This window comes from Sciurus vulgaris, assembly GCF_902686455.1.
Source record: "Sciurus vulgaris genome assembly, chromosome: 8".
Lineage (NCBI taxonomy): Eukaryota > Metazoa > Chordata > Mammalia > Rodentia > Sciuridae > Sciurus > Sciurus vulgaris.
In genome coordinates, this window is record NC_136468.1 from 543,581 (window position 1) to 568,309 (window position 24,729).

Below are 24,729 nucleotides of genomic sequence, written 5' to 3' on the forward strand. Positions count from 1 at the left end.
CACACGGAGCTGCAGAGCAGAGCGGGCAGGAGGGGAGCAGGCTGCTTTGTGAACTAGATGGCGTGGTTGTTTATTTTAAATCAAAGGATCCTTCCTCCCACAAAGGCACGCGTCGTCTCTGCTTGTTGGGGTCCCGGGCTCTCCGCCGTGTGCTGGCGTGGTCATCAGCAGCCTGCCCTTCCCCGGGCCCACAGCCCAGCTCGGTCAGTGAGTGACTCTCGGTTCAGGGCTCCATCAGCCTTGGGGCTGGTGCTCCTGGGCAGGACTGGGCTGTGTGGAGAACCCTTAGCTTTAGGAGAAGGGGTGCCAGACTCTGGGCCCAGCATGAGCCAGATGCCCCGAGAGGGGCTGTGGGTGGCAGTTTCCTGTGTCCAGAGACGGCAGTGCAGGGTGTTAGCCTGGGGGGGGGGCGGTGAGAAGAGCTGTGGGCAGCTCCTAGCGGGCTGAGCTTGCTGTACATTTTGTCTGGCCCCTCTCTGTCCAGCCTGCTGTCAGCACATCGTTCTGTGGTGCCTGCATGGAGGTGGGTGGTCCCGCAGCACCAGGCTGCTCTCCATCTTCCTGTGTGAGACCCTGGGACCCATGCCAGCCACCCGCCAGGGACTTCTGTGTGCCGCGTAGGTTTTCTGGGTCCCCTGCTCCAGGAAGGTGGGGCTGTGGCCACGAGATGGTGGTGGAGGGCCGGTGGTCAGGTGCAAACTGAGGCCTGTGTCTTGCTCAGCACCGCTACGAGCATCGATTGTTTTAGTGGCATGGCTTCTGCACTCTGGGTTCATTCTGTTCTATTTTTTACGTAGTCTTATTACCTTATTGGTGAATAGAGTCGTCTGTCCACTTTTCTCTGCAGTTTCCAAGGAATGTGGGGCAAGGAGGAGGGCGGGGCCGTCTGGACGGTGGTGGTGCAGGGTCTCAGTAAGAGGTCCACTCCACTGCCTGGTGGAGCATCTGCTTGGAAGTTCCCATTCCTTAAGGAAAGGCATTCATAAATAAGTGTGGCCCAAACTAAAAATAACTCCCTGACTTCTGGTGGCAGATGTTTAAGGCTGTGCATCCTGTGTGGCCTGTACGGCCTGTGTGGCCTGTGAGGCCTGTGTGTCCTGTGCGGCCTCTGTGGCCTGTGTGGCCTGTGTGTCCTGTGAGGCCTCTGTGGCCTGTGTGTCCTGTGTGTCCTGTGCGGCCTCTGTGGCCTGTGCAGCCTGTGTGGCCTATGCAGCCTGTGTGTCCTGTGTGTCCTGTGCGGCCTCTGTGGCCTGTGTGTTCCTGTGCGGCTCCTCTGTGGCCTGTTGCAGCTGGCCCCAGGTCCTCCCTTCTGCAGGTATCTGGAGGTCTCAGGTGGAGCTTCCTTGCTCCAGACCACGTCCTTGTCTCCTTTGCTGATCTCCCGAGGAAGGTTTTTGGTACTGGAGGTTGAGGTCGACTGTGAAATCTAAGATTGCCTATGGTTAGGACAGTTTGCCCAGGCATAGAAGCATGGGTACAGCAAGGCAGAGCTGGTATCTAGAGCAGCCTCCTGCACATCGGGGAAGGTGAGTGATGCGGCTGACGGGCTAGGGACTGTGCACTGAACAAGTAGGCTCTGGCCTTTGGTCAGGTCACAGGGCGGCTTTTTGAGGATGGAGAAGCCCTGGAGAGCTAGGTAGCCAGGCCTCCCTGCCCAGTGCTTAGTATAACTGCTGCCCCTTTGGACGAAGCCACACACCAGCGCTGTGTAAAACGGAGGGTGTGTGTCTGTGTACTTGGGCCATTTTGCCCTTTCTGGCCTATCACCACCGGCACAAGGGTCAGCTGACCCTCAGCAGCTTGTGGGCGCAGCATGGTCTTGGCCCCTTTGTGGAGGATGCAGTAAGACTGCTGCCTCTGGGCCATGCCTTCTCTGACCCTCCTCCTCACCTCTAGCTAACTGTCTGTGGTCACATTCCTGTGCTTCCTACTGTGGCATATTTTAAGTACGGGGTGGATTCCAGCATGTGACAACACGGCCATGTGTCCACACAGATGAGGCCCAACCTGCGCCTGGATGTTGGATATGTCATAAATCTCAAAATTTTGCAGACGCACCCACAAAACTCTCAGGAGCAGGTTGCTGGCTCTGCTTTTGTAGCTCAGTGTACCAAGATTGAAAGAAAAATGAAAATTGAAGGTCTCGAGGATGAATAGAACAAATAGGTTTACTAGGTGTAAACTTTACCAAATTAATGCAGCCCAGTGAGGAGAAAACCTGGAAAAGAAAGACAATAAATACGCTCCTGCCGAGTGTTAACCACTGCACCATTGCTGTGAGGTTACTACACCAGGCACTTAAAGCCAGTGTCAACTTCACTCTTAGCTGGGAGAAATAATGGAGTGTTTAGGAGTCTTACTCAAGTTGTCACGTGTTTACACAGCTCAGTGACTGAGGGCATTTGTTTCATACTAAATCAGGCAAATCTTTTATTTTTTAGTTTAGGTTAGAATTTAGATTAATCTGATCAACATGGAATCATATGCTCTTCTGATCTACCTTCAGATGCGCATGTTAAGAGATTTCTTACAGCTTATGTATCACCTGACCGATTCTTTTCATTCTTTTCTTTCCAGTGAAGGGATTTTTTTATGTCTCACTGCTTCTTGGCATTCTGAAAGAGGTAACAGGAAGTTCCTTGATTCAGAAACCAGACCCAGAAGAGGTCATTACAGTGTTGTACGACACAGTCCAGAAAGTGTTTCAGAAAATGCTGGAATGTATTGCGCGGAGCTTCAGGAAGCAACCGGAAGAAGGCCTGCGGGTACTGGCATCCTCCTGGTGGGCGAGGTGTTCCTGGACTCCGGGACCGGGCTGCGTGGAGACCTGGTGGCAGGCGTGTAGGCCCCTCACCCGTGCATCTGCCGCGGTTCAGGGCCAGTGCGGTGGGCTGCAGGGCACCCAGACGCCCTCACAGTGGGCTCCCCCAGGGTGCAGAACAGGGGCTCAGCCTCTAGCAGTGGTTGCTGCCACAATTGTCCACAAAGAGTAGACCCCCCTCCATTTTATATTGGTGGTGTTGTACCTGTTATGGGGATTAGAGAAGGCTTTTGAAAACGCTGTTTGATTACTTGTAGAATGACTAGAGACCTTGCCTGGGATAGATTTGTATTAATCGATGTGATGCAGGATTATTGAGGAAGGAACTCATACAAAAACCCATATACCAGATTCTTTTTTTAAGGGTGATCTTTTTTTTTTTAGTGTTTTTTAGTTTCGATGGGTGATTTATTTATTTATTTGTTTATTTACTTATTTACTTAATGTGGTGCTGAGAATCAAACCCAGGGCCTCACACCTGCCAGGCGAGTGCTCTACCACTGAGCCACCCAGACTTGTTTCACTACTAAAGATAATGCAGTGCCAGGGCCAGAACAAGTCTGTGCTGTTATTGGAAAGCCATTTTTTTCTACCTACAGACTATTTTTTAGTGATGATTTCTTCAGAATGTTTAAGGGGAAGCTATTTGTAGAATACTGAAGATCTTCAGTCTCATTCTGTCCTTAGCTGATGGTGAAATGAAGATTGTTTGCACGTTTCCCTTACTCTAGTTTGTACTTGGATTCGTTTGAAATGTCTGTGTCTCGGTGAGTTGTCTCCAGTGTCTGTGGTCTGCTTGTGTGATTCATGCCCAGCCTCGTGCTCCTCGTGTTCTCGGTTAGCCTTGGTCGAACAGTGTCATTCAGAACGCGTTGTCTCAGAGTTGATGCCCTGCTTGATGTCACGGACGTTTCTCCCTGTGTTTCTTCCCTCCTTCCTCCTTCCTTCCTCCCTCCCTCCCTACCTCTTTCCCACTTTCCCTTATTACTGTCCATACTTCTGTCTTCAAAGATTCTGTTTGCTCTTGGTGAAGGAACATCTAACGGTGGTTTCCAGTGGGCTTTGGTCACGTCTGTCCTCTAGCTGTGGTGCTTGGAGGCTCAAGTCACCCACAGAGGAGAGCCCGGTGGGCACTAATGGCAGGGAAGTGAGCCTCCTGGCGCTGGCAGCATAGGGAGGCCAGCAGGAGTACTCATTCCAGAGTCTCCTTGTTCTGGTGGCCTGGGTTGCAGCTCCAGTATGACGGCCTCTGTTTCCTCGCAGCTCCTGTACTCTGTTCAGACCCCTCTTCATGAGTTCATAGCCACCGTGCAGTCCTGGCACCAGGACACGCCTCTCCACCGGGGCATACTTTCCACTCTGATTGCTGCGCCTGTTGTTGAGATGAGTCACCAGCTACGGAAGGTGAAGTATTTGGATCCTGAAACTGCTGTGCCTCCTTTTCTTTCTTTCTTTTTTTTTGTGGTGCTGGGGATTGAACCCAGGGCAAAGCAAGCACTCTACCAGCTGAGCTATCTCTCCAGCCCTTGTGCCTCTTCTTGACTGTCTGCAGTGCTGCTTCTACCCGCACAGGTTTGAGTTTTCAAACACAGCGGTAAGGGGCTGGCTCACCTTGAACACATCTGTTGGCATACCTTAGAGGTCCAGATGGGTCCATCTCTGTTAGAATTCTCTTTTAAAGCTGGGATAGTCAGGGTGAGCAGAATTCAGGAGGACTGGGCTGTTTATGTAGAACAGCTGTGTGTCTGCCTGCTGTATTGTTAGCCTTTTCTTTTTTTTTTTTTTTCTTCCTTAATTTCTAAGTATAGGAATTTTTTTATGATTTTCTTATTAATTTTTTAATAGTTGTAGATGGACACAATGCCTTTATTTTATTTATTTATTTTTATGTGGTGCTGAGAATCGAACCCAGTGCCTCACACATGCTAGGCAAGTGCTCTGCCACTGAGCGACAGCCCCAGCCCTAAGCATAGGAAATTTAAATCTCTGATATCAGGATAAATTGATAATTCATTCCTACAGACTATCTTATTTTCCTAGCAACAGTGGTGGATGAAGGGAAGGTTATTATTATTAATACAGAGATTATTAGCCCATCGGATTAAAGAACTGCATAATCAGGGTGGATTTGACAGCGCAACCATGAGGGTGTGGGTGGTGACGTGAGAGAAGAAGGAAGTTACAGCAGGCTCTCAGCCCAGAAGGAGGGGCTGACGGGATTCCCACTGGAGACGCATGCCTCTCCACCACAGGCTCTGCCGCAGCCCTGTTGGGCACTCCTCTGTGCCACATCTGGAGTGTGCACGCAGAGCTCCGCCATGCGTGTGCCAGATGGTGCAGTCCGAGGGGACACTGGCAGTGTGGCCAGGAGGCCATGTGGCATGTGACTGTGTGAATATATAAATTGCATAAGAGGTTCACTAAATTCTGGGACAGGAGTTGAAGGCTCCTTCTAGCCTGAGGGAGGTTATCTGCTGTAGGAAAGTAACCACAGCGACAGGAAGGTGGACCAAGCATGTAGCCTGCTGCCGGCCTAGGCAAAGCTGCCACACCTGCTGTATGGGCCCCTGCTGGCCGTGCTCCCCTCTGCTGCCCTCCCTCTGTGCCTGGGGCCTTCCTTACTGGGCACACACCAGCACAAGCTCATCATCTCACCATTGGTTCTCCTCGTCCCATCTGCCCTGTGACTTTCTCAGATTTTGTTGCCCACTGCTCCATCTTCTCTACTGACTTCGTATTATTCTGAGTGGTTTCTCTGGACGTTCTATAGGCAAGGTGCACTCAGCAAGGTCTGCCTTCCACAGCCACCCTTGCCAGGTCCTGCTGGGGCTCTTGTAGCAGTCTTCTTCCCAGTGGAACTCTTTCACCCTCCCCCTGTGGTCTTATTTTACTTCTCTGTGGGCCAAGAATCTTGACACATTATTAACAGTCTTCATCTCACTGTCCGGAAAGCCCTTACAACACAGCTCAAGACGTAAAGCACTTTAATGATAAATGGTACCATTACACATATCATGGTGATTGACTTCAATATCCTGATTTGTACTAAACCCTGCAGAGGAAATATGGGAAGCTTCTTAGAAGTGCATTCTCATGCCAAGGAGAAATCCCTCAAGGTGGCCAAAAGTAGACAGGGGACACTGGGGGTGGTGTGCCCACACCTTAGGAACATCAGCGGCAGGAATGTGTGAACTTGCACAGGGAACAGAGTTCTGGATACAGCATTTCTCTGGAGCTGTGCATTTTCCAGGGAAGCACTCATGCGACCTTATGTGGCTGATGGTCAAGAGCTTAGACCTTGAGAGTGCTCTTTGAGAGACTCTGCCCTGCAGGCTATGGGCGTGCTCCTCCCCTGCCTGCCACAGCACAGCGCAGCACACCAGGAAATGGAGCGGGCCAGGGGGAGATCCTGACCTGGTCTGAGGAGAAGAGAGTGAAGTGGACTTAGCATAAACACACATTTTTCACAGTAGATGACCCCAAACAAGATACCGTTTTTTTTTTTATCCGGAATTGAACCCATGGGGGCTTAACCCAGGGGGGCACATCCCCAGCCCTTTTATATATTTTATTTGTAGACAGGGTCTTGCTAAATTGCTTAGGGCCTTGCTATGAACTCAACAATTCTCCTGCCTCAGCCTCCCTCTCTGTACTGGGATTACAGGTGTGTCCACTGCACCCAGCACAAGAGACCTTTTGGCAAAGGGCTCTGGGCAGCAGGTCTTTTTCTTTGTTTCAGTCTCTGTCTCACTGAGTAAGACTCCCTGATATACAATAATGGATCATTCATACTTATTGTGGACATTTCAACAGTCTCTAAAAGTCACTGTTTTGAGTTTCTGGAATGCTTTTTCAAGTGTAGCAGAAAGCCCAGAGCAATGTAAAATAAGCATTAGCCCAGAGTCAATTTATAGCCTACTGACTTGAAACTTTTTCTAGATTTCTGATTTGGAAGAACTCACCCCACCGGAGTGCCTTTCTGACCTTCCTCCGTTTTCACGGTGCCTGATAGGAATCATAGTGAAGTCTCCGGATGTGGTCAGGTAATGTCCTCTCTTTGTGGGCCTGAGGTTCACCTGGCTGTGCCTGCTCTGACAGCTTCTGCTCTTCTCATTACTCTTACCTTTGAAAAGGTGCATTTTCTTCTGCGACAAAAACTCGTCATAGATTTTTTTTCCTCCCATTTCAGTAATCAGATCTTTACAGGAAACTTGGACAGATACCCTGCTGTACTGTCAGGCACGTTCACCCCGTTGTCTCGTTGTGCTAGAGAAGTGACACCTGGTTAACAGGGAAACATGAGGTCATCTAGCACGACTCCCCCACGCGTGCTTCCGATGCCTCCTCGCCGGGTCCAGCCCTAGCAGGGGTCGTGGTGGTCACAGGTGAGGGAGTCGGCGTCGGCGAGGTGAGAACAAAGCAGCACAGACTCAAGGAATGGATGCTAAGTTCTGAATTTTATTTTTCCCAGCCAGCTTTTTATACATTAAAAGGTTGACAGTTACACATGTTTTTCCAGAACAGAAAAAGATCACAAGGAAAATAACAAAAATATCTTGTATAATCATTACTAGACAGGCAATCTTAGTAATTTTTAGTAATTGCTTACTCGTGATAACCTATAACTAAACAATAAGACATATTAATATTGCTTAACTAACCATAAACGTTAAAGCAAGTTCAGCAGGGTTGAGTAAATGTCAGTTGTGTGGCTATTGCTGTGGTTAATAAGTGCTAGACAGTTTAACAATAATATGACATCATCTTCTACTGTGTGAACTTAACATTGAGGAGCTTTTTCTCCAGGGGATAAGTGGCCAGTAATATTTATAGCATTTAGTAAATCCTAATCTTTAAGAAATGGAATATCTTGCACTCTTGTATGTATACTTTCAAACCAGATTATAACATGTCCTGATTTTACATCTAAATATCCTGTGGGAGAAAAGGAGGGTCTAAATCCAGGGACTTAAGAGGCATCCCTCTGTAAGGATGTCATGACTTTCCACTAATTAAATAAGCATTGTCACAAGGTGTTTTAACTGTAGGAACTCTATTTTCTGTATTTCTTCTGTTCCTGTTAATCATTCCTGTTGAGGTTGGAGTTATTTGCCTACATACTTCAGGTCATCTGAGAGTAGTCAACAGGGGATCAGCAGCTAGAATCTGTTTTTGTATTTTCTCATAGCAATCTTGGTTACTTAAAGTTTCATAGCAAATGACTAAATCTGAAATCACTGTTCCATTTTTTTATGTTCCACTGTTTATGTTCACTGTTCCGCTGGTTTTTTTATGTTCTAACCCTGGTTCTGTTAAGACCCCTGTTTTTAGGGAAAACACATAAAATATTAATAGTAAACCTAGACATATTAAGCAAGCAAGGAAGGAAAGTCCGAACCAAATTCCCAATACGATGAGACTTTGGAAACACCTTCATTACTCAGCGGAATCCTTGTCAAGCACTGAGGGGAATTGCAGGTGGCGTAACACCTCCTGGGTTAAGCACCAGTAGCTTTTGTCCACACGCAGCTGTGACTCATTTCCCTAGCCCGTTTGTTACCTGGCTAGAATCCTGGGGTCTGGGTGGCACAGAGCACTGGCAGTGCAGAGGGACTGGTTCTGCAGATGGCGAACACTGTGGGCCCTCACAGCAGGTGTGTGCCCTGAAAACCCAGAGCACCTTCTTGGGCAGCTTGGAGCCTGTGTGCATGGAGTATAGAACTGCTCTTCACTCCGCAGCATTGTGCTCTCTCCAGCAAGCGCCCCTGGTTTTAATACCTGACCTGCGTCACGGTGCACTCAGTGCAGTGTACAGGAAGAGTTCAGCCAGTTTCCTGCCTCGCGAATGGTGGCATGGTGGTCGAACCTCCCGTTCATTGTTCTGAAAGTTCCAGCCCCTCCTGAGGAGTAAGCGAGGTGCTTGTTAATGTCACAGGTCATTTCTGGACGAGTTGAAGGCGTGTGTGACTTCTGGAGACATCGAAGGCATCGTGTGCCTCACAGCTGTTCTGCACCTCGTCTTGGTCATCAACAAAGGTGGGCCACCTTATCTCTCCTTCACTGGGAACCCTGCTGCTGCACTGAGTCCTGGCAGCGATGCCTGAGAGCTGTTTCCGTGCCGGCTCCCCCTCAGGCGGGCCTCACCCGTAGCCGCCTGGCCTGCCAGTGCAGGAGCTCAGGGTCCCTTCTGCACTGCAGTTCCTGTCCGCCTTCCACCTTGCTCATTGGGTGCCTTCTGGCATCCCTCTCTGCCTTAGGGTTGAATTTTGGTGCTGTGCTGACTGGGCATGGCAGCACAGGCTTGTGGTCTCAGCTGCTTGGGAGGCTGACGCAGGAGGATTACTCAGTACTAAGTTTGAGAAGAGCCTGAGCAGTATAGCAAGACCTGCCCACCTCCCAGCCTGCAAAAAGAACATTGTGATTTGTTAATGTTGTGCATGTTGATGTTATGTCTTTTCATATCCCAACAAGTAGAGAGAGGTGGAAAAGTAATTGGCCACACCTGTTAGAGGCCTCCTTCGTGTAACAGCAGCAGCATCACTGTGTTGTTGGCAGAGGTTTTCAGGTTTAGTTTGCTATAGGTGGTGTGGCTTCTGTTAAAACAAACTGTCCCTATGAACCTGAATGTGTGGTGTATCTGTAGATTTATACAGGTGGAGTACCTTTATCCCAAGTACCTGGGACAGAAGTCCTTCAGATTTGAGAGTTTTCCAGATTTTTGAATATTTGCATAGACTATCCTGGTTGAGAATCTCTAATCTGAAAATTCAAAATCCGAAACTTTAGAAGAACATCATAGAATTGTCAAAAGTTTTAGATTTGAGGGTCTTTCAGATTATAGACTTCCAGATTAGGGAAGCTCTGTAAATAATACTTTTTAACTTGTTGGACCCAGTTGGGTACAGAAAAGACTTGTCTAAGAGACCCCGCCCCCCGAGTTAACATGCACAGAACCATGGAGGTGCCAGGTTGAAGGTCCTTGAGCTTCTCTAAGGGACCCCTGAGTTGAAATGCACAGCATGAGGGGCAGCCCTACCAGGAGCTGTGCGGGTGGAGCTTGGGGTGCAAGTGCCACAGTGCTTAAACAAGGGAATGGCTTTGAAACACGCTCACTGCCCCTTGTTTGGTGCGTGGACAGAGCGCTTTGTAAGGCTGCATGGGTAAGGGCCGAGAGGCTCTGCTCACAGCCGAGCTTCCATGAGCATGCACTGGCTCTCGACAGCATCCCCGGGGGGCCAGCTGGAAGGACACATGGGAGCAGTTGCACGTGCAGAGCGGCCTCTGCCTCTGGTGACACTCATCCTTCCCCTCCCAATACGATCTTGCCACAGGTAAACACAGAAGTTCCAAAGTGAAGGAGACTGCAGCCACTGTGCACAGAAAGCTGAAGGACTTCATGGAGATCACCCTGGAGGAGGACAGCCTTGAGAGGTAAGTGGGCGTGCTCAGGGTCAGCAGCTCAGAAGCTGGGGGGAAGAGAGAGATGCTTCTCTTTACCTGTCTTCAGGGGCACAAGGGTCACTTGCCACTTTCTGTTCTGGAAAGGGAAGGACATCAGCTCAGCAGCTCTCCAGCTAGACATTGTTTTTGCTGGCTCACCACACTTGCAGCGGGCATTTCCTGAGCATAGTCCTTTTCCCAGGCAGTTGTCCTGGGTGGCAGGGGCCTCCTGAGTCTTGTGCAGACGGGCCCCTCCCGCTGGGAGGACAGTGTTGCTTGCTCTTCCCGAGGCTCTGAAGCAGGCCATCCTTGCTTTACCCATGCCTGGGAACCAAACCCCACTCCTCGTCTGCTGCTTCCTTTGGAGAAAAGCTTTCAGAATCCTGAATTTGTAAGTGAACTTCCATAGTGTGGCAATCACCTGGATGCTCTCTTTCTAGAAATCGACCTTACAAAGGCATTTGAGAGCTGAGTTGCTGGAGGGTCATGTATTTCTGCCTCATGTGACCCTGGTTTTAGTCACTGTTGATGAAATGAGACCCTGTTAACTGGAATTCTCCTTAGAATGTAGTAGAACGGCTTGGTTTCTTTGAAACTTAGTTTGGATTTGCAGGAATTTGTTTTACCTTTTCCCAGTTGTTAAAGGCTTAGACAGTTGGTAGTTTTCGATGGTGTTTATGTGACCTTCCACTCTGAACAAGCATCACAGGCTAACATCCGGGCATATAGGTCTGTGGGTGGTGCTGTGTGTCCTCAGTCCTGTGAACCTTGTGGACTGCCATGCACCAGGAGTAAGGTGGCTTTGAGCCGCTTGCACGAGGCAACATACTGCAGGCCACAGCCTCGCTTTGTTGGGTCTCCCGTCCCAGGCCTGCCCTGTTCCCAGCACCTCACCTCACCCTACAGCCTAGAGTCCCTTCTCTACCCCAGTAGAAAGAAGCCCCACCTGCAGTGACGGCAGAGGAAGGGAGGGGACGAGACAGGGAGACCAAACCATTTCAAGAACAAAGGGGATGAGTGATGCTCACGGTACCCGCAGGGATGGTTCCAGGACTCCGGGGGAGAAACTGTTGGAGCCCAGTCCTTTCCGCCAGCAAAGTGGGCCCTGCATGTAACCTGTGCCTCTCCTGCTGCCGCCGTTATCACCTCTAGGTCACCCTGGTGCCCGTGCAATGGCAACACTGTGCACAGTTGATACACTGCAAGGTTCAGGGAATGACAACAACGAAGGGCATGTACGTGCTCAGTGAAGACCACTGTTCTAAGGAGTGCTTCAGTCTGTGGTGGCTTAGTGTGTGCACGTGGAGCCACAGACGTGGAGGGCCGGTGCTTAGTAAGTGTGCTAGTGATTGTCCTTGCAGTGTTAGAATCAGTGGGCAGGGAGGGTGCCCGTGGCAGATGCCCTGGACTTGATACCCAGCAACACCAGAAAGTTGAGCCAAATTGTAGGTTCGTAGCAAAATGAAGCGAAAGTGCTGTGGTTTTCCATAGGTCCTTGCCCGCCATGTACACACCTTCCCCGTTGCGATCCCACCCCAGTGGAGCATTTGTCGCATCATTATCACCCACTCTCCGTGGTGCACATTAGAGCCCGCTCTTGGTTTTGAACCTTCTGAAGTTTCAGCAAACATGCAGACACATACCCTTCCCTGCAGTACTGCACAGAGTAGCTCCACTGCCCTGAAATTCCTGGATGTGCTGACTACTTATCGCCCTCCCTTGGAACCTGCAGGATTATACATAGATGTGTAAAAGGACAGCATCGGCTTGGGAATTGGTTCACACCCTCACGAAGGCTGCACAGTCCCTCCGTAGGCTGTGTGCCAGCGGAGAGCCGGGGACGTCAGTGGTGTGGCTCTGTCCCAGTCCACAGGACTGAGAACTCGGGAGGCCAATGGTATAACTGCCGAGGCCAGAGCATTTGGGGGAGCTTGAAGGCCTGGGAACCTAGAGAGCTGACATCGAGGGACAGAACGGTGTCAGCTCCAGGGGAAAGAAGGGATGTGTCCAGGCCCTCAATAGATAGATGTGTCCATCTGTTCATTAGCCACGTCTTTCTTACTCATGGGTGCACCCTCCCAAACACACCCAGAAAGAACTGTCTGGCAGTCCTTTGGGGACCCTTAGCCCTGTCAGGTTGACGCCAGGCTGTCCTCCATGCCTGCTGAGACACCTGGGCTACTGCAGGTGTGGGAATCCTGAACCAAGCTGCTGTAAACAAGATGAAGGCAGAGAGTCAAGGAGCCACTATAGGCCAACCAGTTCTGCAGAGCTGTCAAGGCAGAGGGTCCTCATGGAGGGCAATGTCAGCTCGAGGTGTCAGCTTGGAGTGGGCCATGCTTAACCTTCAAGGGCAGGAGAAACCGCTGTCTGCTGAAGCCCAGTGGGATGGATCATTGGAGGTTCATGCCTGTGGCCATTTTGCTGGGCAAGGCTCACAACAAGCAACCAGGTGCTGGGGTAAGGGTGCCACTGTGTACAGTCTTGCAGGCTCCTCCTTTTATGGGCCTTAGGTGAGGGTGCTCTAACGGGTGATTTCCCATGTCTGGTGTTCCTGATAGGATTTGGGATGGCCACACATCCAGGTGCTCCTATTTAGTTTGATAAGTTAACACATAAAAGTTATTTGTCAACTTGTGCCTTATGGTGGTGCCGGGCAGATGGTGGTTGTTCACTTATACAAACCTGGGATAGAGTCTTAAACCTTGGCTCTAGTACTCAAAGCACACTAGTTTGGGGCAAACTACAGATTCACAAAATGGGGTAACTCAGGATAGGCACAGCCTGAGAGCTGCGGTTCTGCACACCATGGAGTTACTCGGGGCAGGTGCAGCCTGAGAGCTGCTGTTCTACACACCCTGGAGTCACACAGGGAAGGCACAGCCTGAGAACTGCTGTTCTACACACCATGGAGTCAATGGGGCAGTCATAGCCTGAGAGCTGCTGTTCTACACCATGGAGTCACTCAGGGCGGGCGCAGCCTGAGAGCTGCTGTTCTACACCATGGAGTCACTCAGGGCAGGCACAGGCTGAGTGCTGCTGTTTTACACCATGGAGTCACTCAGGGCAGGCACAGCCTGAGAGCTGCTTTTCTGCACACCATGGAGTCACTCAGGGCAGGCACAGCCTGAGTGCTGCTGTTCTGCACACCATGGAGTCACTCAGGGCAGGCTCAGCCTGAGAGCTGCCGTTCTACACCATGGAGTCACCAGGGCAGGCACAGCCTGAGAGCTGCCGTTCTACACCATGGAGTCACCAGGGCAGGCACAGCCTGAGAGCTGCTGTTGTACACCATGGAGTCACCAGGGCAGGCACAGCCTGAGAGCTGCTGTTCTACACCATGGAGTCACTCAGGGCAGGCACAGCCTGAGTGCTGCTGTTTTACACCATGGAGTCACTCAGGGCAGGCACAGCCTGAGAGCTGCTGTTCTACACCATGGAGTCACTCAGGGCAGGCACAGGCTGAGTGCTGCTGTTTTACACCATGGAGTCACTCAGGGCAGGCACAGCCTGAGAGCTGCTTTTCTGCACACCATGGAGTCACTCAGGGCAGGCACAGCCTGAGTGCTGCTGTTTTACACCATGGAGTCACTCAGGGCAGGCACAGCCTGAGAGCTGCTGTCCTGCACACCATGGAGTCACTCAAGGCAGGCCAACCTGAGAGCTGCTGTTCTACACCATGGAGTCACTCAGGGCAGGCACAGCCTTAGAGCTGCTGTTCTACAACATTGAGTCACTCAGGACAGGCACAGCCTGAGAGCTGCTGTTCTACACCATGGAATTACTCAGGGCAGGCACAGGCTAAAAGCTGCTGTTCTACACCATGGAGTCACTCAGGGCAGGCACAGCCTGAGAGCTACTGTTCTACACACCATGGAGTCACTCAGGGCAGCCACAGCCTAACAGCTGCAGTTCTACAGCAAGGATTCACTCAGGGCAGGCACAGCCTTACAGTTGCTGTTCTACACACCATGGAGTCACTCAGGGCAGGCACAGCCTGAGAGCTGCTGTTCTACACCATGGAGTCACCAGGGCAGGCACAGCCTGAGAGCTGCCGTTCTACACACCATGGAGTCACTCAGGGCAGCGCAGCCTGAGAGCTGCTGTTCTACACCATGGAGTCACCAGGGCAGGCACAGCCTGAGAGCTGCTGTTCTACACACGGTGGAGTGGCAGTCTGAACCTGCTGTTCTCTTTGCCATGGAGTGATGGAACAGCTGAACTGCCTGCCCTCTGCAGGTTCTTTTATTCTGTGCTCATCTTGAGAGCCCTGAAATCTTGTTGTGACTGTACCGGGTCAGACTTGCCCCTTTCTGTTTTAAGCTCCACTAACTTTCAGTTTCATGAACTGTCTTACCTTGAGATGACTGGAGCTCATGTACATCAGAAAACACATGGCAGCATAAACAGTGTGTCACACTCAATAGGGTGACCACAATACTAGGAGAATCAACTCACTTTATTATAAATGACGCCAGCAAGAGTGACCCTTCTGGGTGTGAAGTGTTCTGTACTGCTTAGGGTACGTGTGCCCAGAGCCCTTTTGGAAGCCCCTCATTGTCCTTCACCTAGTGTTCCTTAGCTCCTGGCACTGAACAGGGCTCGAGGAGCTGGGACTCCCTGAGAGCAGAGCAGCTGTGAACAGCCTCTGTGCTGCCCCTGTTGTTCCACGATGTTCCCTGCTGAGCCTCGCCCTCAGGGGTCCTCCCTCAGAGCAGCAGTGGGGAGCTAGTGCTCTCAGCCCGAGTTTCCACCCAGTGCCCCCAGCTGTCCAGCGGAGGCAGGGCTGAGGAAAAGCAGTCTGAAAAACGGTTGAAACAAAAAATCTGTCTAATGGAAGAAAGCAGTTGAGATGTGAGAGGGTATTTCAAGACGATCCTGGCTCAGTGTTGGACCTGAGACCCTCGGGGATCTGCCATCTTCAAGACTCTGGGAACCCTGTTCCAGGGGTGTCTGGGCAATGGACCTTAATTCAGAAGTGAGGAATCAGCTTTCCCCGTGCTGATTGGTATTAGTTGGTATTAATTGGCTGGTTGGGGGCTGCTGAATAAAACGGCTTCTCCTTGTGTCTCGCTGCCTCACCCACAGGAGAGCACTAAATTGGATGCAGTTCCTCGGGAGGAAGAACTTGGGTGTGTCAAGGCAGTACTGCTTTTAACGGTCGAGTGTGCTGTGAGTGTTCCTTTCATAGCTAGTTTGAAGACAGAAGGCAGTTTAATTTGAGGTTACTGACGTGTGAGCCCTTTGCAGTTTCCATTACCTCCTGACTTTGTCCCACTAGGACGTGAGCTGTGGTTGCAGTGCAGGCTCACTGCTTGCGGGCGGTTCTGCCTCTGGCCATGTGGGTGGCCTGGGGTGCAGCAGCTATGCGGTGCTGGAGTATGCAGCGTCCTTGAGCCCTCGCAGCCTCCATGCTCTGGCTTCCTTAGAGCAGGCTCCTGTCGTCCACACTCAAGCCCCTCTTGAGTGATGGTGTGTCCTTCATCCTACTTTTCGCTCAGTGCATGGATCCTTGGTGACCATGGTGGGTGTTGCCTGGCCACTTCCCAGATGCTGAGCCGGAGTCCTGCAGTTCCATAGGCTCAGAGCCCAGTGGGCTCACCACCCAGTTCTCATGTCCCTTACGCACAGGGAGATCTACGGCCCACCAGGCTTGGTGGCCTGAGGTCTTGCTGCTGTTCCCTCCAGCTCTAAAGTCCAAGTCCTCCTCTTGTGCAGTTCTCGCTTCTTTGGTCCTCGTGGTGTCTGGCCCTGTCCTCAGGTAGCTGCAGAGCGAATGGGTGTGACCTGCTGCAGAGCTTCTAAGCATCAATATGGTGTCCGGGTTGGTCCCAGGCCCCTCTGTACTGCGTCCTGCCTGTCCTGAATGATGAGGGCAATGTGCTGACTTGTGGCTGGCATGGATGTGGGTCAGTGCAAGCCACTGCTGACAGGCATGGCAGTTTTGCCAGGACAGCCTCATATCTTTCTCTTCGAGGCTTATACGTTCATGCTCACTTGAGGAGACAGTAGTGTTTTCCAATAACTGAGGTGAATTCTAGATTCTGGGGTCTGTGATTCAGAGCCACTTTCCTTGGTCTCAGCTCCAGCTCTCGGCTGGCAGGAGGGTGAGACCTGGGAGGGGCACTGTTGTTCCCTGGAACCTGGGGCTCGGGAGGAGACCCCGAAGAAGCAAGACAGCCAGGGGCAGAGGTTGGCTCCTACGAGGCCTGCCCTGCTCCTGAGGAGCTCACCTGCTAGCTGCCCTTTCTGCCCAAGGCTGGGGAAGCTGACATGGCCGTGGGTTCCTGGTGTCCCTCAGGGCAGGTGCCCACAGCCTTGCCCACAGCCTTCGTTGGGCCCTGTGCCTATCACTTCCACCCCACTTGGGGCATCTCGTTTGTTGGTGGACCAGCAGCTTCTGGTGAGGGGCAGAGAGTCCACAGCAGCCCCATGAGCATGGCCATAGCTACTGCCACGCTACACTGCAGAGGTCGTGTCCATGAGGCCCTGGGCCAGGCATCTAAACACTGCCTGGGACACAAGACCAGGACCAAGGGAGGGAATCTTGAGGGACTTAGAGCTGAGACAAGTCTCCGTTTTCTTTCCTTAAAATCTGTGTGGGGTTGATGTAAAAATCACACATACCTCTAAATAACTCCAGGGAGAAAGACTGTCCAAAAAGCTCTTGGGATTTGGGCAGCTGGTGCGATCTGGAGGTGCAGGCGCAGGTGCGTGCATGGCAGCCTGGTGCTGATTGCAGGCTGGTGGGGTCTGTGTACGTTGGTTGAGACCAGCACTGTAGAGTGGAGCCACGAGAATGTTTAAAGTGGCAGTCAGACCTCACTTGGGGCTCGCCGGGTGGACAGTCTGCAAGGCCACAGTTAGGCAGATGGGCATCGTCTTGAGCACTGGGCACAATAAGGTCAGGAAACAGCATCTGTGGACTCAGGATGTTCAGACTAGCTGAGGAGTTGTCTGTGTCTAGCAGAGCTGTGCAGGAGGTCCAGCAGGTGAAGGGAAGCTCTGGGGTCGAGCCCACAGCTTGCCGGTGTGTGCCCAGGTGCAGAAGCCGCCCCAGGAATCTTGGCAGGAACAGACTCTGCAGGGGTGGGAGCGGTGCCCTGGGAGGAAGTGCAGTGGGCCTTCACACCCACCTGGCTGGATGGGCAGGGCCAGGTGCCCAGAGGCCCTGAGTCATCAGAGGTGGTGGGAACTGCCACCACATAGAGCAGGACCAGGTCCTCCTCTTGTGTGGCAGGGAGAGGCAGGCAGGAACACGCACGTGTGCTTCTCACCGTGCCTTGGGTCCGAGGGAGCATCCACCAGCACAGCATGCCTGAGGGCCAGCCTGAGTGGTGCCCACATTACCTTTGCCAGGGCTCGCTGCATGTACCCAACCTGCTTTCCACGAGAGCTGCACTTGCTGGTGCCCTGCCACCTCCTCAAGTAGGTCTGGTTGCCTGCCATCTTTGGACTCTGCTTTTGGAAACACACATTTGGATCATCTGGCCATTTTGTCTGTAGCTGAGTCTTTCTTTGTGTTTCAGATTTCTCTACGAATCATCCATGAGGACCCTGAGGGAGCTTCTGAACTCGTGACCAGGCCCCCACCTCTGGACACGTCCAGTAGGAAGAAGGACTCAGGGAGAGTGAAGCAGTGCGTGTGTATGGGGAAGGGTGGTAGCAGGAGTGAGCGGGGAGCTCAGGCTCAGCGTGTGCCCAGGACCCGCACAAGTGGTGTACTCGATACAGAGGAGCCGTGTCAGTGGTGCCGGAATTCATGGTGCACGGGGTAAAAAGGACACTTTTCCAGCAAACCTAGTTGTTTTAAAAGTGATTTTTATATATATTATATTGCGTGCAAACCATGAATAATAAAGCAGTGACAACATGTTTGTGTTCTTCGTTTGAAAACATCAGTGAGTTTCCCTGGGGGCCGGAGGCTCCTGGCCCCAGGCGCTGCACAGTGCCGGAAGTCGGAAGTCAGTTTGTGCCCCAGGACCAGTTGGGTACCCTGTGTGACCTCAGCTCACCTGTCCTGAGCACCAGGTCTCAGAGCAGCTCGGAACCAGAACTCCATGCTGCTTCGGTTTCCTGCTTATTCTGATTGTCTGAGCCCTGAGCAGAGATTATAATGAAATCCCAGAGTTTTGGTGCTCGTGTTTTTCTGAGAAGATAACAAAAATATGGACTCCTTACTGCTGTTACAGGTCTTAAGGGTGTTTTGCAAAGGCTGGGGAGAAACGAGGTGGGCTGGATGGTGTTACAGCCTGATTCAGTGAACGCTGAAGTATGACTCAGGCGTCCCTGGTAAGCAGACCTCGTTCTCCGTTGGTGAGAGGCCAGGCCGTCCGTGTTAAGTGGCTCTCGCTTGTTCAGACGGGTTATGTTCATTTATCACAGGCAATTCACTGAGGAAGGGATTGCCACCGCCACCTCCAGATTCAGTCCTCCCTTTCCCAAGAAGTGACATCTCGGCATGGCTCCCCAACTGCCAGTCTGCACAGCTGGCCCCCAGTCCCCACCAAGGAGCTGCCTCGTGGGTAGGGGCCTGGGCCTTGGCTGCAGGGAGCCTGGCCTGCTGGCACAACTGAGTGCACCCACTGGTCACACTGCGCGGCCTGGCCCGGGGCCAGTGTGGACACCCACTCCACTCGCACCTCAGCACTGAACCGCAGACATTCACGATCCCACAACCTCTACCTCCCACTTTGCGGTGAGCAGTGAGAAAACAGGGCAGGCCTGAGAGACTGGCACGCGCCTATCCAGACCCAGTAGCGACTCCCAGGTGCCCCTGACACCTGACGGGCACCTCGAGCATAGCCCCTCCCGGCCCCTACCTGCTCCTGCGTCACTCATCCTCCTCTGGACTCGTCCTCAGCTTTGTGAGATGAGGACCCAGGAGAAAAGGTGGGCTGCCAGGTATGCAAACACGGGTGTGGCCGCCATTGAGAGCTGCCTGCCACCCTTTCCTAGTGCAGCGCCACCTGCCAGCAGACACGGGGACACTCTTAGTTTCACCTGGTTTTTGGTTGAGTTCATACCCACCATGAGGAAAGACCCAGTTTGCCACCCTGCCTCCCTTGTGGCACGGTGGTGATGACCTTCTCTACCCCGGCCCCCCGTGCCATGGTGGTGGTGACCTCTTCCGCCCCACCTCCCTTGTGGCACCACGGTGTCGTTCTCCACCCTGGCCCCCGTGTGGCCCACGCCTGGTGGTGGCCACTGTCGGAGCAGCCTGGGAGATAGGCTGGGTGTGCAGGTGTGACCTACACCGTTGGCCGGCTCTTGGCTGCTGTCGAGTGCCTGAGAGCCACCCCGAGGAAGGAAGGTTCACTCGCTCGTGGGCCACGGCCAGCCAGCTGCATTGCCTGTGCCCGTGTGGCGCAGAGCATAGCAGAAGGACATGGGGAGGACAGTGCTCAGCCCCAGGCAGCCAGGGAGCAGCAGAGAGAGATGTGCAGAGGGACAAAAGGTAAACCCAAGGCACGTCCCTGGTGACTGCTGCTTCCAGCTAAGTCCTCCTCAGGAGTCATTCAGCCTCAACAGAATAAACTGCTGATGAGGTCAGGCCCTTATGACCCATTCCCTTCCCCAAAGCCCCACCTCTGACAGCCCTTGGGGGACTTTGCAGACCCAAACCATAACAAACCTGCATGGAGTGGGGCTGTGATGGATGAAGATGGTGTGCCTTTCTGCCACAGTCAAGCTCATGCTGCTGAAGCCCGTAGCTTCGGGATGGAAATGGACATCCAGAGCCACCCCTCACCTCACCACAGGTCCCATGCACCACCAAAGTGGTCCCACTGCTGCCCTGCAGGCGCCAGGCATCTCGTGGCCTCCCGCGGCCTTGTCGGGTGCTGGCCTCTGCCTCGCAGCCTGTTAGCTGTCCGACGGCCCCGGCAGAGGTCTGGGAGTTCAGGGTGGGTTGTCCTCGGGTCCCTCGGGTGTTCTGGCCGCCTCCTTAGTGCACCGACTGTCCAGTGGCCTCTTTGAGAGGATCGTAGCTGTTGATGACAAGTCCCCAGTTCTGCTAATTCACAAAGGGCCGCAAAATGAAGCCCTCTGGTTCTTGTGTCCTGCCGCTTTTATTGGCCGGGGTGTTTGGTTGGGCTGGGAGAGGGAAAAGTGTCGGGTTCCCTGTTCACCGGAATTCACAGTGTGAGCATCTCTATCTCCTACAGGCAACCAGTGCGGGAACTGGGCACTGAACCCAGGTGCGGAGCCACATCCCCACCCCCCTTTTGGTCTTATTTTCAGTGAGAGGGTCTCACCGAGTCACCTCCACCTTGCGCTCCTCCTGCCTCGCCCCCCACCTTGCCGCTGGGATGGTGGAGGCACCACCACACCCAGCCCTGACCAGAGGTTCCCAGTGTCCTGTGTGTTTCCGTGCCCTGCTGGCACTGGCCTTGGTGCCAGTTTCTGGCCGCAGGGGCTTGTCAGGTGGGGTCCTGAGTCCTCAGGTGTGCGCAGCCGTCTAGGACCCTTGCTCCCTGAAGTGGCAAGTGGTTTCCCGCGCTGGCCCTGGAGTCGGCCGTCCTCCCAGGACTCGGGTGTGTTTGAGTGACACTGTGGGGTGGACGTGGCAGTGGTCCTTGACTCTTGGCCAGGACCGTGGCAGAGGTGGCAGCACACAGGTGTGCACAGGGTCACTGGTGCTTGCGCAGCGCAGGCGTGACTGCGGGTGAAGGGCAAGCCTGAGCCTGAGCTCCTCTTTCCTGTCCAGGGCGGCCTCTTTGACCCAGGCCAGCAGCCTGAGCTCCGGGTCCAGAGTGGGGCTCCTTGGGCTGAGCCAGCAGCACATCTGGCCTCCAACGGGCACACCACACACCACTCCCGCCGGACGAGCGCGTCAGACCCGCTGCCGTTCCCCTGGGCCGGGGCACAGCCCTCAGGGAGGCCAGGCTTCTTTCTTGTGTTGCCCAGCTGGGTATGTGATCAGATGTTTGCGTACTTTTATCTTCGATTCGTACCCATTATTTTAAAATCCGTCTTCCTGTGACTATATTCATAGAATGCCGGGGCCAGATTTTCACAGGAGTATTCAGAGAATGCACATTTCCTCGTGTTCTAAGTGTGCTCCTTGAGGAGTTTTGAGTGCATGCTCTCTAAGAAGACGAGCGCTCTGCGCCACGCAGCATGCCCTTCCTGGAGAGACCGAGCACACCCGCGTCAGAGGTCCGTCACAGTGGAGGCCGCCCGTCCTGGAGGAGCGCCCCTGCCTGTGGAGTGGCCGTGCGGCTGCCCCTGGGCCCTCTGGTCTCGGCCCTGGCCCTGGCCCTGCAGGAGAGGATGCCAGCTGCAGGGTCTGTGGGCCCATGTCCCGCAGGGGGCACTGTGACCTGGCAGAGAGCCCAGGTGAGCGAGCCTGCTGCCCTTGGCCTCCACAGTCCCCATCCAGATCCAAAGTGGGGCAGTTTCCTTCGGCCCAGCTCAGCTGCGCCCTGTGTGCTCAGGGACTCGTGGCCGACCTCTCTGCTGTGACGTGCTTCAGGTCTCTGGGATGATCCGCCAGTGCGACATTCATCCAGAGGGTTCCATCCCTGGGCTCGTGTTGTCTGGGTGCCTTTTGACACAAAATGTCAGTTTTACTTAATTTTGAGAAGAATGCTTTACTGTTTTGTCTTGCACTGGTCAAGAGCTTAGTTAATCCACCGGAGTGGCTTTGAACAGAAGCACTGACTGTGCTTCTTGTTCCTTTGTGCGTGTGTGCTGGGGATCAGGCCCAGGTGCTCTATCACCGAGCTACGTCCTCAGCCCTTTTTATTTTATTTTGAGACAGGATCTCACTTGGTCGCTCAGGCGGGCCTCAGCCTCCCAGTTTGCTGGGATTATAGGTGTTCCTCATCTCACAGGGAATGTTCAACTCTTGCCAAGTCAGTGGTGTTTGCTATGCTGTTAGGTTAGGAAGCCGCCTGCCCTTTTCTGGTTTTAAAGAGCCCTGATCACACATGCCTGCCAATTTAATGAACTAGTTCTACAGATATAAGTATGATAATCCATTCTTTAATTTATTAATATAATTATCTATTATTGAAAATATCCTTATTTCCTGAGATAAAACCAACTTAATGATGAAGGGTGATCTTTTCTGTAAATTACTGAATTTAGTTTGCTGATTCTTCAGAGGTTCTTGCATCTGTTCATGGAAGACTGTTTGTAATTTTGTTTCCTGTGTTGCCCTTGTTTGATTTCCTACTAACACATTGCACATCTGTGATTCCAGCGGCTTGGGAGGCTGAGGGCAGGAGGATTGAGAGTTCAAAGCCAGCCTCAGCAAAAAGTGAGGCACTAAGAAACTCAGTGAGACCCTGTCTCTAAATAAAATACAAAATAGGGCTGGGGATGTGGCTCAGTGGTCGAGTGCCCCTGAGTTCAATTCCCAGTACTGCACCCCCAAAAGAACATAGCCTCATGAAATAGATTGAGAAGCATCTATCTCCCGTATCCCTGAGAGCTGCGTGAGGCTGGAATGCCCCTAGTTTTTCCCTAATGTGTGGCTATGTGATCTAAGGTGATGCTTTCCTTGTGGGAAGAGGCTAACGAGGTTTAAATCTTATGCAGAATGTTCAAAGCAGTCAGGATTTTGTTTTATCTTTATTTAATTTTATGGGTTAAATCATATAATTTGTGGAAAAATATAGTTCAGTGTCCACTGGGCCAAAATCTTTCATAAATTCCTCCAACACGTCTGCCCTAGAGGAGTTCCTGCCAATACACATGAGGAGCCGTGAACAGGATTCTCAAAGTGGCAGGTCTGCAGCAGCAACGTGGAGACTCAGGCCCCGTGGGAGCCCTGTGGGCAAGGCAGCCCTGCGGTCTGTGAGGTTCAGTTCAAGGTGTGGAGGCACCTCCAGGAGCATGCTGTTTAGGGAGAGCAAGTCAGAGTGCGGTATGATTTTACCATGTAGGTTTAAAGTGCAAAACGGGACATCACTGTGTCCCAGTGTGCCCGAGCTCTGCCTGGGAAACGTGCTCCCCAGCCCCTAGTGATAGACCGACTGCATGCTGATGAGGCCCGGATGCTGGCCCCAGGGCCAACTGCTGGTCCACGGGAAGGGGCAGAGACGGAGCGGCTGGCTTGCTCTGGGGTGCCCTGCACAGGGGCCCGTGCAGCCCAGCCCTCAGACGCAGAGTGGACGCCAGTGCCAGGGACTGGATTTCTCAGCCTCCAGGACCAAAAGCTCAGTGAGCCTCTGTCCCTGCTGGTTGCCCAGAGCATCTCCCATTAGAGCCACAGAGAAGGAGCACGATGGGAACCCTGCTTATGCACACAGGCGGACCTAAGACCCGGCACGCCGCCGACGGGAGCTGGGTGGGTGAGCTCTGCAAGGGCACTGACAGAAATCTGTCCCAATGGGCTGGGGTTGTGCTCAGAGGAGGAGCACTTGCCTAGCATGAGAGGAGGGCTGGTTCCATCCTCAGCACCACATGAAAATAAAGTTATTATGTCCATCTACAACTAAATTTTTCTAAAAATCTCTCCTAAGCTGAAGGAGATCTCTGAGCTTAGACTTCACCTTACATGTGTTCTAAATACTTTGTATTCCGTATTTAACAATTAAAACCATAGACTCAGAGGTAAGGAACAGGTAGAAGCAGAAACTTTCTAAGGGTGTGTTCATGACCGGTGCTCTTAGCTGTGGGACACACCACCTGGCCAGCTCCCAGAAGTGAGGGACAGCAGTGTCTAAAGATGAATCACCACGGTGACCAGTTCTGCACTGGACTGGGGCTCCACCAAGATCTCCATCAGACCTGGTCATGGCAGGGAGACCCTCACTGAAACTGAGCTCTCTGATGGCCATGGGGTATCGGGACCAAGTGGTAGTGAGGAAGCACCAGAGGCACAGGCGCCACCCTCATCCCACAAGAAAACGAAAACCTCGTTGCTTAGAATACTTGTCTTGTTTGGTCTTGGTTTCTGCTGCGAGCAGCTGAAGGGGACTTCGGAGTCCCAGCCTTTGTCAGCCTCGACATCCGGGCCACCCTTCACTCCGGGGACACAGCCCCTGGGTCCCAGTGCTTTTCATATAGAGAAACCTATTTTTAAATATGTAGGAAAGTGCAGAGAACAGTACAAGCGCCAGTCCTCACCTTTCTCTAACTGTAAGAGCGTTTTAGAAAACAGACCAACTGAGGTGATGGAGAGGAGGAGGGAGGCGGGAGGAGGGAGGCGGGAGGCGGGAGGCCTGGCGGTCGGTGCGACTGGGCTCCTGGGTGTGCACATAGTGCACTACCAACCAGCAACAAGCCGGGAGAGCAGAGCTGCCCGGCGAGGCAGGGAAGGAGGCTGCCAGGGCAGGAGACTGAGTGAATTTTGCCAGGTGCGGCTGCAAGTGAGGCGTAAGGACCCCACTAGTAGCTGTGAGGGTGATGTGTGAGCTGAGAAAAATTCTTAAGAATACAAGCCTAAAACAAGTACTACACTTAAAACTCCTACTAGATGTATCTTTCCTATCAAATTTAATTGTTAGTTGATACAT

At 52.6% G+C, this 24,729-nt stretch overlaps 1 protein-coding gene across 1 annotated transcript; it reads left to right on the top strand.

The window, feature by feature from the left end:
- The first annotated feature begins 1,859 nt into the window (after positions 1–1,859).
- On the top strand, positions 1,860–18,134 carry LOC306667870 (condensin-2 complex subunit G2-like). The gene is made up of 6 exons (XM_079150686.1): positions 1,860–2,765; positions 4,085–4,225; positions 6,761–6,864; positions 8,757–8,857; positions 10,153–10,252; positions 17,791–18,134. The coding sequence occupies exons 1-6, from the start codon at positions 2,712–2,714 to the stop codon at positions 17,840–17,842; spliced, it is 552 nt and encodes a 183-aa protein (XP_079006812.1). The 5' UTR covers positions 1,860–2,711; the 3' UTR covers positions 17,843–18,134.
- The last annotated feature ends 6,595 nt before the right edge of the window (positions 18,135–24,729 follow it).